Raw genomic sequence first — 16,399 nt, 5'->3', positions numbered from 1 at the left:
CTCCACGGGGGATCTTCCCCTCGGCTTCCAGAATGGCTCCGCTCTTCGCCAACAACCACGGTTGAAGCCTTCACTCGCAATTGAACTGTTTTCTTGCTGGAAAAAAGTGTCTATGCGCTGCAGATCGCTTGCTGTGTTCACCTTCAGATCCCAATGGCGCAAGTCCCTACTCCGCCCGCTTCCCGTTCAGCTTCACCAGCTCCGGATTCCGAACCCAAGCAAGCTCCTGTAGCAGATGCCCCGGAGGACTTGCTGCAGTCGCTAGACAATCTATTGGAGCGGTATCTGCACCTTCTAGATCAGCATCAGAAGTTGCAAGCTGAGCTAGGGTCGAAGCTCTCGTCGGTAAGTCACTTCGCCATAGCAAGCTTGAGGCTTTGTTGCGGTAAGCGATACTGAGAACAATACCAGGGGTTTTTCTCTCTTGCCCAAGCCAACTATACTTGTCCACCGGGTCGACACTATGGGGCAGATTACTATGATGAGCGCATGAAGGCGACAAGAAGAGTGTGAGTCCGGTATATGTTTGTACCATTCCAAGACGCGGTGCTAACTGGTTTCATCCCGATCAGGACTCTACAACCTCCTACCAACCTGGCTGAGGAACACTACGCAACAGAGAAGGACAACTTACCGCCGACTGACACCGAACATAGCGGTTCCAACTCCAGTATATTTGGGATCGAATCAGTTACCGTCCAACATTCAGAGGACGAATCCGACACGGACGAGAAGCCCGAATCAGATGCCGATGCACCTCAGGAAGATCGGCCACAACGCGAAGAGGGAGATACTCAAGCTGGTGAGCTCTCAACCACATCCGAGACCCTCCAAACAGAGCCCGATGCGGATGATAAGCCCAAGCGATCGAAAAAGAAGAAGTTTCGTTCTTCGGACCCGATCCACTGGTACGGGATCCTGGTACCCCCTTATCTTCGCAGCGCCCAAAAGTCCTTCACCGAAGCCGTTGAGAGTCGCCTTCCCCAACTCGCTAGTGTCATAGTTGAGATGCGCATCGTGGAGAAGGAAGTTCATCGAGTGCGGAATGAGCTGGGCCAGGTTTGAGAGAGGCTGGTGGTGCTCGCAGGGTCCTCTTCTAGGCCACCATGCGCGCCAGAAGTAAGGTAGCGGTGGTGGTAGTGGTGATTGAAGCGATGTGAAAGGCTCAAGCTGGGATCGTGCCTCAGGCAGTAGCCACTTCCATATTGTAGATTCTAGACTTGTGCATATAAATAGACTACATGCAAGCTACGGCAGTTGATAAGTAAATAAATGAAGAGCAATATGGATAGAAGAACAGATGCACCCACTTTCGGTACATATTTCCACCAGAGTCTATTTTTATTTCTGCCTTGGAAGGTCCAGCGCATTTGACCAGGGAGGATTTATTACTTACCAGATGGGCGGGTATACTAACTGACTGGATAGTTAAGATGGAGTAGTTGTTGACAGACTAGATACACCATCCCATAGACCATACCCACTCTGTTCATGGCCCGAACCACATTTTTGCGATTTCGACAGATTGACCAAGCATTGGATGGGAAAAGAACCAAGGTACCAACGAACTCCCCTGTCAGACAAACGTCGGCATTTTCTCGAGTGGAAACGGGGGTGGTTGTTGTTGTTGCAGACTTGCAGTTGCAGGAGTGGCTGCAGGATGGCTGGCCGTTGAGCCTCGCATCCCAGTCGCTTTCCAAAGGCTTCCCTCCTCTCCTCCCTTCGCTGCCACTCTGCCTCTCACCTTTTACCCTCCGGATGGATCTCGTATCCTAACCATCTCACATATTCTTCTAGACTGCCCTCACAGACCATGAACAAAATAGGAGGATACTATTATTATCCCGCCCACCGGCCGTCCAGATCCTCATATGATGTTTACCCGCTTAATCTATTCCCGTATTCCGACTATTGTGCTTTTAATCTCCGGGGCTCACTCACTAAACCGCAATGAGTTTTCTGCCCGACGGACAACGAGACGGGTTCTACGATCTAAGAGTGCTAGTTGACAACCGGCGCAATTGCTGGGCTTTACGGGTATCCTTCCTTCGAATCCGAAAGTCGAGAGAAAAAAATGTGCAATCGGGAAAAGGCGCCATCGCCGGCTTTGATTGAGTTTGCTCGCTTCGTCACTATCACCAATCTATAACGGTCGTGAGACTCGGTTAGTTTGAAGGCGCTGATATACAGTGGAGCTACCCGAGCCAGGATCGTATGCGACTCGCGGATGGTCTGCGCTGAATGACCAGGCCTCGCTCGCTTGTTCGGCTCGTTTATTGGTTGCTGCACACGGGAGGAGCTTCGTCGACGGTTTCATGTTGAAATCCCAGGGCCGTAGAGGAGTGGTACTCCTGTTCAAGGTGAGACCTAGTCCATCCGCCATCCTCTTGGTCGTTCCGTTCCTGACCAATGGCCTGGCGCACAGTCAAGGTCGGGTCCTGACCCGCCCAGCTTTTAGCTTCTCCGGTTATTCAGTATCCTCATTTTCGAGCCAATCTACGGCCCTCGCCTACCCTGTCCCCTCTTGGGTAGCATGGCATTGCGACTCATGGGACTCCGCTTGCCGTCTGCATGCAGACTCCGTACACTGGAAATGGTGAAGGGAAAACCAGGGAATGATCATGCATATGAGGTTGGTAGGCCGTGGTAGGGGATGCTATTCGTCACCTTGACTGTCGCCCAAACGAAGCGGCTTCAGCTCAGGATGTCTGGCTGGTCAACCACCTGTTAAATGCATTGTTTACGTGGGAGGCTGGGTATCGCGCGCTGGGTCTCTTAATAGTAGCCAGCATTATCACAAACGGCTTTCCGTGCCTGTCCCCGCGCTATTGGCGCTGGATCAACTCCACTTGTGACTGAACTGGTCCGACTCTAAAACGTCTGCGCCCTTATCCGGTCCTAATGCCTGCGCATAGGACGGAAATGAAGCACTTTAATATCAACGTCTGACTTTTGGTTCGCCGGGGTGCTGGAAAACCCTTGGCCTTGCTTTCCCATCCGTGTGAGGCGCAATCGCCCAAAGGACTGAGACTGTGTCTGTTTTGACGCGACACTGGGGTTGTTCTCTTTCTTTCTGCTCTCCAGTCGTTCGCTCTTTCCCCCAAAGTAAGGGCTAGAAGCTCTTTCTTTTTTGTTCCCTGTCATTCTTTTTGTTTGATTTATGCCTCCGTAAGTCCGACAGTGTTTCTTTTCCCCTGTAATCAGGTGTAACTAACAAGTGTCTAACTATGCGTTCAGGGGTTTCACGGACAGCCAAAGCTTTCACTGAGCCTTGGGGGTCTGATATTATACTTCTCTGACCTGGGTCAACTTTCCTTCATTCTTCTTTTGAACAAAAGACCTTATTTTATTCTTTCTGTGCGGTATGCAAGCGTCTGATCTGGCTTTCTATGATGTCTGAGATTGTAGCACCGACTTACTCATTCCCTCCAGAGGCATTGAGTGCCATTGCGACTCTTGTTGTCGACCACTTTCATTTGATTGAATTTCTGAGCCCATTGCTTCAAGCCTAGACTGTTGCACAGCGTCCGACAGTTCTAAACAATTGATGATCTCAGACTTGTTTCGCTATTTTCCTGCATCTGCTTTTGACTTTCGTCTCATACCCAGTCGAGCTGGATTTCGCGCATCGACCTGCTCTCCGGTGTTGAAGAAAGATATCTCCACTACTAACACTTATATCGACTTCCATCCTATGCGCTGGCCGGTCTTACTTCCGTATTGTGCAAAAGTTTCCTATGACTGCTAGAAGCTCTACAATCTAGCACTGATATCACATGGCTCCCCAAGCTGAAAGCGCCGGCTCTGGGCCCCAGCCAGATGGGGATGTTGCGCGAAAAGGATCAGTCAAAAGAGCGCGGGAGATGCTTCAGGCAGGAAAGCGTCCTGAGAGAGCGCCAGAGGAACCAGCGCCCTCATTCCGCATTAATCCAGCCCATATGACACAATGGCCTCTGCCCGACAACGCCCCTCTGCCGCCGAATCTGGCCAACCCTCACGCAACCTTGGTCGTTCCAAAAGGGCCTCCGCCTGTGCGCCCACCCCGTCCGGATTGCCCGTCCCCTTCGGTTTACTCGGAGAGAAGCATGTCCGATGTCCCACCAGCCCCTAGCCCGTTGAACATCAAACGTCCAGTTCCCTCCTTTTCGCAGCCGTTCCCCATCCCGCCAGGCCCGCGTCCTGCCATCAGAATCCCCATTCCTCGGCCGCCTAGCCCAGACAGTGTTGCAGGTTCAACACCTCGCGTTTCCGTCGCCACAGACGACCTCTTTCGACAGTCAGGTATTTCCACCGTCTCGTCGATCACTGAACTTCCCTCAGTTCCTCATCCGCTTCCCCCACAGCAGCGTGTTGCGCCCGGGGGCGCGCCAAAGAAGACCGCTAGCCTTGCTCCTCCAGTGCCTGCGGCACGACAGCGCGCCTCGTCTGTTTCGCCTATTCCGGAGGAATTACCGGATAGCCCAACCATTTCGCAAGATCACTACGGCTCTGCCCAGCCATATCCACCTAGCTGGTATTCAGGACAAGCAGAATCGGAAATCTTGGGCACGTATCTGGACGGCGAATCCGACGATGATGCCTCTAGACATTCTACTCACCAAGCCGGAGTAGCTACGGCTACGCTCCTCAGGCAAGCCAGCGTCGGGACCAGAGGAAAACCTTCCTTACGCACGATTCAAAAATCCAATGCTAGCTCGCCAGTACCGCCCTCAGAGAGGACCCCAGTATCTGCTAGACCGACTACGTCCGGGACTACGGGCACGGAGTTTATCCTGAAAGAAATTTCTATAGGGCCCGATCGGAGAGATTCTGTTTCGTCCAGCTCAACAGGGTCTGCGCACTTCAACCTGGAAAAAGCACCCATCGTCTTGGATGTCAGCACTCAACATCCTGCCTTAGCTCGTCCGTACGTTGACAATGGGGGTTTGGAGAAGGAGATCGGAGCTCTTCCCAGGGCTGCGCCAACAATGAGCGACAAACGCCCAGGTGGCCGCCGGCCTCCGCGTCTCAACATGAGTGCTGTTCGTGACGCAGAGGCTCGAGGGAGCCTTACGAGTTTGCCTGACCTCATTCGACGGGCGACAAGACTTGCATCGAATCTAGAGCATGGCCGGACTGCGAGTCGAAATGATCTATTGAATGGCGGAGGTGGTTCCAGGCTCCAATGTAAGTTTGGCCATGAGTGCCATTTGTCAGACAAAGGCTAACCAGTGTTTATAGATGACGCCAAACGCAAGTCAGGATCAATTAAGAGCATCTTGGCGTCGTTCCCCCCGCCGGCTGCAACTCCTGAGGGAGGTCACTCGTCTTGGCCTTTCTTCTTCAGGAGGTCCACGCTGCATCAAATTCACTCCAACGAATCACCACGAGCAGATGGTGATCAAGAAAAAGCCGCACCGAAACAACCACGCCGATGCTGCGGACTACCTCCGTGGCTGTTTGCCCTTATTTGCGTCGTTATCATCATTGTCATCTTGGCTGCCATCCTCATCCCCGTTGGTCTGCTCGTGGTGCGCCATAAGTCGAGTGGTACGAGCTGCGCAACAACTAACCCATGTGAAAATGGCGGCGTCAGTGTCTCAAGCGGTAGTATTTGCTCCTGCGTGTGTGCAAATGGCTATACCGGATCTCGCTGTACAATTTCTGGCGATGCCAGCTGTGTCACCACTGAAGTCGATGATAAGAACGCCACCATGGGCAGCGAGCTTCCTCGCCTGTTTGAGTACGCGCAGCAAAACTACAGCATCCCTCTTGATGCTGTGACGATCATGGCCCTATTCAGCCAGAACAATGTGTCCTGCACGACGGAAAACACCCTTGTTTCGTTCTCCAGCGTATCAACAAGCAGCAGCAAAGCCCGCCGTGCTCTGTCTGACTCGTCCCTCGAGGAGCCCTCAATCTCCAGTCACCTGCTCGCCAAAGTCGAGCGCTCTCCCAGCTCAGCTTTGTCAGAACGTACTCCCATGCAAGCTCTTGCAGCCCGCGACTCTGTCGCTACAGCGCACGGTATCGTCTTCGATGACGATCCACCAAGCAGCACTGGAACCGCAACTGCAACCGCGACCGCAACCAAGACAAACCACGAGTCCTCAGCCACGCAAACTTCCACCTCTAGTTCGAGTACGACTACAACTACTTCTTCATCCTCCAACTCAACAACCGTCACAACAGAAGTCCTTGACTTCGCCCGTGTCGCTGTCCTCTACATCCTAGAGGAAACAGGCACCCTCTCCGCGGCGGAGTTCTCAGAAAGCAACATCCAAGATTACCTGTCCGATGACTACTCGGACGCCAAGAGCCACAAATTCACCGTTGACCTCACTCCCTCCGGTGTGATCGGCAATTACACTTTAAACTTTGACGACTTTGAGATCACATTACCCAGTGGAAGTGTTGTCGGTGGTGACTAAAGTACCATGTTCTTTCTACCAGGAGGCTGCAGTTGTATTTTTAATTTAATCTAGTACATATTCCCGAATCTCGAATTGGCATTTTGCGGCATCATTTATACCAGTAATAAGAATAGCCTTGTAAGTGTAAATGGGATTATAGTATGTTTTGATTCACTCTCAATTTGAGCGACAAATAGAATGGCCTTAGGAAAAAGCCCAGTTCCGGATTACTAGTACTGTGCAGTTAGATCCATGGTGATTAGCTTGCCATAATACTAGTAGTCTGGCCGATACTACTAGATATCATAATAGTGATAGTTCCCATTATATAAATCTCTACCATCTCTATCTACTCCATACCAAGCCCCAAGCCATTAGTAACCCATGTATACCTTTTCCAAGCACACTCAGTCAACATATTTAACTGACACAATTTCAATAGTACCAGTATGGTCTGAAGTACCACCCCAGGACAGTAGTAGTAGTTGCATCACCTTCGATAATCCCTTGATACTACATATCTACGAGTAAACGCGAATAAATATGACTCTGGACACCATCATCCAACCGGAAAGAAACAAACGAACAACGAAAAATAAAAATCAAACTTAAAATCAGAATCAAAGCACAATCGATAGACAAAATACATGTGACTCGCATAGTGGAGAGGTAGTTAGAGAGATAGATATGTGAGGAAAGCAAAAAAGGTCGTGCCCGGGATCGAACCGGGATTGCTGGAATCAGAATCCAGAGTGATAACCATTACACTACACAACCTGTTGTTGTGATAGTTTGTTCTTTCAATGGGTTTATCAAGGTGAGATAATGGTCAAGGGGGATGTTAAAACGGTAGTAGGTTATCGAGATGGGTCGAGGGGGTGTATGTAGGGTCCTAGGTATGTGATCTTGGATCTTGGGTGGAGATTTTGAAGTATACAGGATTGAGAATATAATAACTCGGTTTTGGTATTTCAAAGTACAATTTTGGAGAAACTTGTAATTTTACACAGAGAAGAGAAATTACCCTATCCCTGACAACCCATAGCGCTTATTCATGATAATAGATAGATAGATGATAGATGTCCTCGCCTTAACTCCTCGATTCCATGCATTGATTCGACAAAATGACGCCAGACAAACCAGGAAGATTTACCAGACACTACGCCTAAGTGAAAAGCGAGCTATTGGGCGCAATTCCCTTCAAGGCCGTATCATCGTCCACAAAGTCGCGGAGTCTTCTCGTCCGGTCATCGAGGATCAAGCGTTCGGCTTCCCATCTCTTCCTCTCGAGAGTCTTGGCCTCGATCTGCTTCTGGCCTCCATACCAAGCCTTCTTGGCCTTCTCGATGGTCTCTTGCTCATCCTTTTCGGCTTGCTTGATCAGCTGGGAGACCATGGTCTTCCAGTTCCCGATGCCGACGCGCAGACAGTCTGCGCAGCGGTCGCGAGGCTCGCGGAGTTCCTCGGAAGTGCCGAGCTCGAAGATAGTAGCCTCGGCCAAGTCTACGGCGTCGCGGGTCCATGCTAGGCCACCTTCCTTGGAGGAGGAGGCGTAGATGATCTCACCGATGTAGGTCATGAGGCCGGCTTCGTCGCAGACGGAAGTGGGGGTTCGTTGAGGTGGTTCGTCACCTGACGGTAGAGGAGGCGGGTATTCCACGGGGACGAGGACGGTTTTGAGAGAGTTGAACAGAGCGCGGAAGGGGTCATTGCCCGAGGGTGCGCGAGAGGGGAAGAACGGAAGAGCCGAGTTGGATGAAGCGGCGGGAAGGGACCGACGGGCCTTCAGCACGGAGGTAAAGATGGATAGCGCATTAGGCAGGTCACCCTGTTTGGCGTGGTGAACGGCGAGGGCCGTGGACACACGGATGATGTTCTCCGATGGCAACAACTTGCCGTCGTTCTTCAAGACGCCTGTCTTCACATCTACGACTTTTGTGGCATCCACGGACGATCCGGCGGCCGCGATATCCATAGCCCAGCTGTACATATCGCGCGAAGTACTCTTCAATCCTTTGTAATCGAGCCAGTCCGCATATGAAAGCGCTGCCTCCACCTTTTGTCTTGTGTCGAAGCCCCGCGTCGTCAGGATCTTCATGTAGAAGCTCTCCGGACTAGGAGAAGCAGCCTCGCAGTTCTCCTCTAAAGGAGCTTGCTGTCCAGCGGGCATCGGCCTTGGACGAGGGTTTGAGGGGCCAACAACATACTCGGCAGGAGCAGAGATACGCTGTTTGCGATCGGTCAGCCAGCCCTCCAGACTCTCCGCGGCCTTTGCAGCTCCCATCAGAGCCTGGAAGTAGCCCCTCCTCCACGGCTCACTCTTCGCAGAAACATCGTATCCCATTTTCCCAACACCTTCGACCAGAAATCCTCCATCTTCTTGCTCCATAATGCCCTTTCCTTCGCCTTCCGGATCCTCCAGTCGCTCCAGCAGATCTTTTAGGTATCCCGCAACCATGGGCCAATTGGTCATGAGCTTGCCGATCTGCTCAGGGTGCTGCAGTGCCTGTGCCGAGCGCAAGCACCACCGACTCTTCCAAGACCATTCCGGCGGAGTTGGCCATTTGTGTTCGATGTCCTCCTGGTATACGCCCAATTTGATCACTTGGAACAACACCAGCATGGCGTAAAATGAAAGACCGATTTTGAGTCCATTGGAAATGCGTCGCCTATAGTAGTCACGGCTCTCGGTCGATACTAGTCGCGCAAAATGTTGTCGGAGATGCAAGGATAAGGGCGGAAGAGGTCGACTGCCTGCTGGGGATGTGAGGAAAGGTAGCTGTGGCCGACCCAGAGGCGGGGAGATGACTTGTCGACGAGATTGTTGCGTGAAGGGACGAGAGGGATAGCGGGCGCTGCGTAGAATGGGAGGTCGCAGCAAGCGACCAGACCCCGGTATTCGAGGCATTGGAACGCGCTGGGGTAGCATTCTGTGATGCTTGTCGCAGAGCTGCTGGTGCTAGAAACGGGTCACGATGTCGTCGGCGGAAGAACAACCCAAGTCAGGTGCAGGTGGTGTTTGCGTGGTTTGCAGGTCGGTCCGTCTGAACCCACCAGTTGACAGTATTACCAGGATATTAACTACGCCTCAGGAGACACATTACAAAGGCTTTACGAAAGAAAGAATTTTCGATATACAATCTCCGAAGTTGTATTGGGGAATCAAGTATTATTTCCAAATCTCTCTATAGAGCAATAGATCCTCTAAAACCACCCAGGGTTCCGAAATCCGACCTGTATCACGCAAAATAAAATCCAATATTTTCCCAAGCGCCTACGCTAATCTAGTTGCGGTCAAAGTAGCCCTCGCTCTCGAGCATGAGGATGATCTCGTGGACAATGCTGCGGACGCTCTGCTTGGAGACATCAACAGTGAGATCGGCGTTGGCAGGAGCCTCATAAGGATCATCAACACCAGTGAAGCCCTTGATCTCGCCACGGCGGGCCTTGGCGTAGATGCCACGCTTGTCGGTCTTCTCGCAGTGCTCCAGGGGAGTAGCAACGTGGACGAGGAAGAAGTTGCCACCGGAACCAGCGACGGCCTCACGGGCAGCCTTGCGGGACTCCTCGTAGGGAGCAATGGGGGCAGCGATGACGGCAGCACCGGCACGGGTGAGCTCACCGGCGACGAAGGCAATGCGCTGGATGTTGGTGTGGCGGTCCTCACGGCTGAAGCCCAGCTCGGAGGAGAGCTCGTGGCGGACGGTGTCACCAAGCAACAGAGTGACGGAGCGTCCACCCTGCTGGTTCAGGGTGACCTGCAGGGCACGAGCGATGGCGTCCTTGCCGGAGTTCATGTAACCGGTAAGGAAGATGGTGAAACCCTGGGAAGCACGAGGGGGGTTGGATTCACGCAGGATCTTGACAACCTCGGGGTAGGAGAACCACTCGGGGATGTGAGCACCGGTGCGGAGGCGCTTGCGGAGCTCGGTACCGGAGATGTCGAGGGTCTTGACACCAGCGGGGACCTCGTCCTTGGGGCGGTACTCGTCGGTGTCGGGCAGGTAGGTGACCTGCTGGAACTCGACGACCTCAATGCCAAGCTCGTCCTTGTACTTCTCGACGGCGTGCTGAGCATCGTAAGGACCGTAGAACTCCTCACCCTTGGAGTTCTTACCGGGACCGGCGTGGTCACGACCAACGATGAAGTGAGTGGCACCGTGGTTCTTACGGATGATAGCGTGCCAGATAGCCTCACGAGGACCACCCATACGCATAGCCAGACCCAGGAGACCCAGGACAGCCATTCCGTTGGGGTAGCGGGGCAGGAGGGCCTGGTAGGCACGGACACGGGTGAAGTGGTCAATGTCACCGGGCTTGGTGAGACCAACGACGGGGTGGATCAGGACATTGGCCTGACGGGCGCGAGCGGCACGAACAGTCAGCTCACGGTGAGCTCTGTGCATGGGGTTTCTGAGGGACCGTTAGTCGCAAGGTCGCGCGCGCATCATAACGGGTGCACTATAGCTGGTCTCGGCCATACGTACCTAGTCTGGAAAGCGACAACTCGGGACCAGCCGAGCTTGTCGAAGTGGACACGCAATTCCGCGGGAGTGTCTAAATTAGGAGGCCCGCGCGGTCAGTACATGAATCAGGATGCGGTCGCAAGGATCGCGCACGGGTAATGACATACAGCGAAGAGCGACATAGTCGTAGTGGTTGAGCTTGTTGACAGCCTCGATCTTTCCACCAATGTAGAACTCCTGGACAGTGTTGTTCAGGTACTTAATGGCAGGGTGTTCCGGGTCTCCGCCAAAGACCAGCTTGGCTTCCTTTTGCCTAAATTAGGGGTGAAAAGCACATCGTTAGCCCATCCGCGTCATCGAGACCCACTATCTGCAAAATCCCCGACGGCTAGTGAACTCCGCCCGTGGGAAACCAAGGCCGGCGATGCCAATCTCTCGTTTCATGAACGCCCCGTTCAAGTCAGAAATATAGCGATCGCCAAGGTCCCGCGATTCCCATTCGCACGGAAAAATTCACAAGGAAAAGAGGAAAGAGGGGCTCCACTCACTTGTCAGCGCGGTAGATGTCGTCGATAGTCAGGATGGCCAGGTTGCGGTCGTCACGGAAATCGCGCAGGGTGAGGCGAGAGCCGGCCTGGAGCTTGAGCTCGTCGATGGTCTTCTGGGAGGCGTCGAGGGTGATGGGCATGGAGAAAACGTTGCCATCGGCAAGACGGCAGTTCTCGCAAACACTGAACGAAAACCGATGTCAGCTAATTGCCCCCCAATACTTTCGCCTGTTGCACAGGTCCTCGTCCTGCAAATCTAGTGTCGCTTCGAGGACTACTGGCGTAAATTGATGGAGTTTGAGGGATCGTAGCATACCCGTCGAAGTCCTTCTGGTTCATGAAGCCTGCGCCCGGAGTTAGCCAAGACTGACGATTTCACCCCGCGACGGTTGCAAGCGGACGGGTAGTCGCGGGCAACCAGGACGGAGAAAGTGGGATGATTGGCAACATACCCTCCAGAGGACTGAAACCACCGTTCATGATGAGCTCCAGATCGCAGAGCTGGCGCTCAGTGAGAGTGAGGGCAGGGAGAGTCTCCGCCTCAGCAGCCAGCTGGTCGTGGCGGGGAGCATCGCGGGCGAGAAGGTCCTTAAGGACACCACCGTGGGGAGAGTTGGCCATTGTGAAAGGATGATGAGGGATGGATTTCCACTCAAGCAAAGATGTGATGAGAAAAGAAAGGAAGGAAAGGAAAGGAAAGGGTCTGGAGGGTCCCAGAGGATTATAAAGAAGAAAGAGAAGAGTGGAGGGGGGTAGAAGGAAGAAGAATGGAGTTTATGAAGAGTGGAAAGGGAAAAAAAGTTCAGGAAGGGGTCAAGAGGGGAACAGCGGAGCAACCAAGGCAATGATCCAATTCGAGCAATTCAGGAGATTGAGGGACTCCAGCGATGACCAATATGCTTTCTCCAACGACCGTCAAGTTCTCCGTTCCAGCCAAATCAACCATCGGGATCTGTCCTGCGGTCTCGTCGAAAGGTGGTGGAGCTGTCGGACTCTTGGTACGAAGAGCGTCTACGTATGCCTTTGTGTCGTACGTCTGTCTATCCTTCTTTTCCTTCCCCCCGAGATGAGGCTGCGCATACGTCGCATTCGCAATTGCTCATCCCCAGCGCGATGGCGCCATCGCTGGTCTCCAGCATGCTATCCTCATAAGTTCACTATTTTTAGGGCCTTCTAGAAGGGCGGGCGCTTAAGCCGACGCCTCTATTCTATACTTGAACTTGGGACTACGTTTTGTACTTCCGATGGCGGATGGGCTCTCCTCGGAGATACGGGGCGGCCCTCGTAACCACGGGGGATAATCGCTGCCCCCCCCATCGTCGTCATCAACCTCATGTTGAAAGCCACATAATTTCCCCCGCTGGGTCTACGGAGCCCAGAACAAGTCATGATTTTCAGGGGGGGCAACAGGATAGTTGCCGTTTAAGTAAAGCACCAGCGTATGCGAGATGTCAATCGCATGCGTGGACATTTCTCAGATAGAAAAGTTTCCTCCGATCATTATTGTAGATGTCAGGCCCAGCCGGCAAAACGGTTTTGAAACATACCAGTCAAACACGATTTCCTTGGTCGTCCGCCGCGTTTCAAAAAAAACCGCCGCCGCAAAAATCACGTGATGGGATCACGACATCTCCAGCTCGGCTTGCGTGATTGACTACGCCAGCCGAGGCCTAGTCCCTCCTTGGCACCGGTTCCGCCCTGTCGCTCAGGTGACCCGCTTGCCCTAAGCAGCGACCTGCTGCTGGGACACCATGACAACGGAAGAATAAAACCAGAAGATCAAAATCTGATATTGATTTCTCAGCCAGCCGCAGTATCCGCGGAGATGTCAGTCAAGGTTTTCCTAGTAGTGTCAATTCGCCTAGTAAAAGACCTGTGTCACTCATCTCGAATAAGCAGTAGCCCGGGGCACGCTTGACAAACACCTAGTGCTAGTGTTGAGTCTGCCGACATCATCCAGGCGGTAACACTGAACAGCCACTCCACGCACACATAGTATATCACGAACTCATCTGACTTGCGTCGGTCCGCTGTGGAACTGTTCACAGCGTGATCGTATTTTAGTCCAGGGTCTCAGGGTCCGGGAGCGCGGGATGTGGCTTCTCTTAAAGAGCGGGAGGGGTTGCAGACGTATGCAATCCTTTCTTGTGGTGTAGCCAAGAATGACGATAATTGGAAGTAAATGATGCAACCAACTAGTATAGCCCTACACCGCATCGTCGGGCCCCAACACCTGTCATGCATGAATCATAAGGCTGAGAGCCTTAACTTACTTCGATTCAGGGTCTCTAAGCAGGCAAAATAGTAAATCTATGGCCCAAACCAAGCAAGCAGTTTTTGACATTTTGAGTGCCTGCGATCCTGCTGCTAATCCTTTTTAAACAACCAGCGCTCCCAACTGTCCAACAATCCAAGCTAAAAAGTAAGCGAGAAAGTGCACGTTCCCTGGGGAAACAGCGACACATAAGCCGCCCTTCCAAGAAATCCTTCAGCATATTCGAATCTAGAACGTAAACACCAACCCCATACTCTTACATAAAAGAAAATGGGGCAGAACAATCAACCTAGAATCTCTCGCACGAGAAGCAACAATCCCATTCTCCTGCCGCTGATAAGGTTGACCTGATTAGATTGATAAGATAAGATCACATTCCTGTCACGTATCCAAGGTTGAAATGAAACACAACAGAAAACTTAACATCCCTTCATATGCCCGGAATCTGGAACTGTCGTAAAAAAGCAAATTTGCTCATTCTTCGGAAATATTATGTGATGCGAAAGGTTTTCCCCGAAGGGAGGTGAGGAGTGCGAGTGAGTGAATGGCCTATATTTCAAGATATCGCTATTTTCCTGAGTATATTGTGAAATACCTTCTCCATAGAAATAATAAATCAAGTTTAGGACAAGTAAGAGAGGCACAATGAAATGTGTAGATATGTGTGGGAAATACATCCACTATTCTCGCGGAAGGATTTAGACACGCGCCCGAAGCCCAGCGGGCTATTTACCAATTTACTAAATCTTCTAAATCATACTATATTCAATTCATGTTAGGTAACCTTTTGGAAAATCTCTGCTGCTGTTGGTCTATAAGGATAACAAGCAATTCTCAACCGCAGGCTGGGGTAATTTAGCCCACTGCACTATATCCAGAGGCGCTCAACGTAGTTTCTATGGTCTTGGCAGGGTCTTGGTCATCTGCTGAGTATTTGTTGAGGATCGAAGAAATTCAATCAGTATTTACAGAAGATCAATAGGCGGTTCCGGACGATCCGAATCAGCAAATTTTAATCCTTCAACGGATTCATAGTAGCCAATTCACTTCCTATTCGGTTGGGTCGGGTGCGATATCGGATAGGGTTGACGTTCGAACACCCCACCCCACAGTCCTACACTCCGCGAGTCTACAGATAGGGTCCAATTCAAGCTTAATGTAGAAAAATAAGAAAAGTAGAATAAAATAGTCTAATCATTTGTATCATGCAAGTCATTAATGTACTTGGCTTGTGAGCCGTCTTTTGCATATCACTGCCAGTCTCCGCCAACCCTGTATGTACAGTATCTCCGATCGAGTAGGATTGACGAGTGGCCTTTGAATTCCCAGATGTCATAAAACATGATCCTCCTTTTCCCATACCATGGGGTCTCTTTTTAAAACAAGTAAATCAACAAGGCTATGTAACTCCACTCCAGAAAAAACTCCCAGGTCATAGAACGCCGTTATAGATGCAAGGTGAGAAAGAAGACAAGCGGCCTTTACTGAGCGGACGTCGTCAAGGACGTCTGAAGAGCCTGCGATAGGGCCTCCTCTTGACGCTTACGCTCCATCTCCATAAGGAACTGAGCATACTTGGAGCGAGGGTTGTGGATACCGCACTCGGTCTTCTCCTGGCCCTTCCAGCGACCAGACCGCTCATCTTCGTTCTCCTTGACTGGCTGGGTGGAGTGGTAGTCACCAATGCTCTTGTAACCACGGTCGAGCAACTCGTTGTAGGGAACGTCGTTCTCTTGGACGTATTGCTTGACCTGCTCGAAGGTCCAGTTGGCGAGAGGGTTGATCTTGATCAGGCCAGCCTCGTCAACCTCGATGACATCGAGGTCGCCACGCTTGCCACCTTGGCTGCGACGACGTCCAGTAAGGACAGCGTGAACGTTGAGTTCTCGGTAGGCACGCTGGGCAGGCTCAACCTTGGCCACCCAGTCGTAGAACTGGTCGTCCTTCTCCCAGAGGCGGGCACCGTACTTCTGGGCAAATTCTTCCTCAGTCTCGAGACCCTGAGGCTTGAAGACGTGGATGTTGACCAAAGGATACTTCTGGCGGACACGGTCGACCAGATCCAGGGTCTCTTTGAAGTGGTGAAGGGTGTCGAGGAAGATGAGATCAACCATCTGAGGCCGGGGCACGTCCAGCTTGGAGAGCATGTCCAGGGTCACAAGACCAGTGAGACCGAAAGCGGTGGTCTGGTAGAGGTGAGGCAGAGAGGTGACACACCATCTCAGGACGTCTGCATTTGCGTTAGTCTAACTTGGCCTGGAGACGCGTGAGAGGGGCAACCTATGCTGACCTTGAGGCTCAAGAAACTGCAATTGTCTATTGAGGAAGTTCAAGTGAGGCTTAGTGAAGACGATTTCTGGAGAGTAGTCATCACTAGAGCCACCACTGACATAGCCAGAGTCGGTGGCAGTGTCGGCAGCCTCATAGGCAGAGGGGTAGTTCTCAGATGTCTTCGCAGGCATGGTGAATGAGGAGTCGAATGGCAGGGTATATGGTAGACAATGTCAATCCCAAGGACGAGCAGATGAAATACAAGCGGGTCTATATGTAATGGCTCGACAGACTTGGGGGGATGACGGAAGTACTGGAACTGATGTGGGAGGCAAGAGATGATGTAGACAGAACACAATGGAGATGACCTGACCAGTCCGATATAAAAGAAAGACAGGACAGGGGCAATCACGACATCATCGGGTCGGGGGCACCCGTTCTTCCTGC

General features: G+C 52.0%; 5 protein-coding genes and 1 non-coding gene across 6 annotated transcripts; 2 read left to right on the top strand and 4 right to left on the bottom strand.

Annotated features, from left to right (window-relative positions):
* Window positions 1-153: 153 nt before the first annotated feature.
* On the top strand, window positions 154-1,065 carry AKAW2_80845A (uncharacterized protein; the record flags this gene model as incomplete). The annotated part of the gene is made up of 3 exons (XM_041681911.1): window positions 154-345; window positions 412-509; window positions 573-1,065. 3 exons carry the CDS (start codon window positions 154-156, stop codon window positions 1,063-1,065), a joined length of 783 nt encoding a protein of 260 aa, XP_041548806.1.
* A 2,711-nt stretch (window positions 1,066-3,776) lies between these two features.
* AKAW2_80844A (uncharacterized protein) lies at window positions 3,777-6,410 on the top strand (the record flags this gene model as incomplete). The annotated part of the gene is made up of 2 exons (XM_041681910.1): window positions 3,777-5,166; window positions 5,221-6,410. The coding sequence occupies 2 exons, from the start codon at window positions 3,777-3,779 to the stop codon at window positions 6,408-6,410; spliced, it is 2,580 nt and encodes an 859-aa protein (XP_041548805.1).
* Window positions 6,411-7,097: 687 nt separating this feature from the next.
* AKAW2_t80027S lies at window positions 7,098-7,169 on the bottom strand. The gene has a single exon. It is a non-coding gene; the product is annotated as a tRNA-Gln (tRNA).
* A 388-nt stretch (window positions 7,170-7,557) lies between these two features.
* On the bottom strand, window positions 7,558-9,321 carry AKAW2_80843S (uncharacterized protein; the record flags this gene model as incomplete). The annotated part of the gene is made up of 1 exon (XM_041681909.1): window positions 7,558-9,321. The coding sequence occupies one exon, from the start codon at window positions 9,319-9,321 to the stop codon at window positions 7,558-7,560; it is 1,764 nt and encodes a 587-aa protein (XP_041548804.1).
* A 355-nt stretch (window positions 9,322-9,676) lies between these two features.
* Window positions 9,677-12,027, bottom strand: sC (sulfate adenylyltransferase; the record flags this gene model as incomplete). Its single annotated transcript, XM_041681908.1, has 6 exons — window positions 9,677-10,805; window positions 10,880-10,949; window positions 11,026-11,171; window positions 11,407-11,589; window positions 11,723-11,750; window positions 11,859-12,027. The coding sequence occupies 6 exons, from the start codon at window positions 12,025-12,027 to the stop codon at window positions 9,677-9,679; spliced, it is 1,725 nt and encodes a 574-aa protein (XP_041548803.1).
* Window positions 12,028-15,162: 3,135 nt separating this feature from the next.
* On the bottom strand, window positions 15,163-16,143 carry met16 (phosphoadenylyl-sulfate reductase (thioredoxin); the record flags this gene model as incomplete). Its single annotated transcript, XM_041681907.1, has 2 exons — window positions 15,163-15,911; window positions 15,972-16,143. 2 exons carry the CDS (start codon window positions 16,141-16,143, stop codon window positions 15,163-15,165), a joined length of 921 nt encoding a protein of 306 aa, XP_041548802.1.
* Window positions 16,144-16,399: the final 256 nt, after the last annotated feature.

This window comes from Aspergillus luchuensis, chromosome 8 (genome assembly GCF_016861625.1).
Source record: "Aspergillus luchuensis IFO 4308 DNA, chromosome 8, nearly complete sequence".
NCBI lineage: Eukaryota > Fungi > Ascomycota > Eurotiomycetes > Eurotiales > Aspergillaceae > Aspergillus > Aspergillus luchuensis.
The sequence above is the reverse complement of the archived record's forward strand: the minus strand, read 5'-3'. Positions and strand labels throughout refer to the sequence as shown.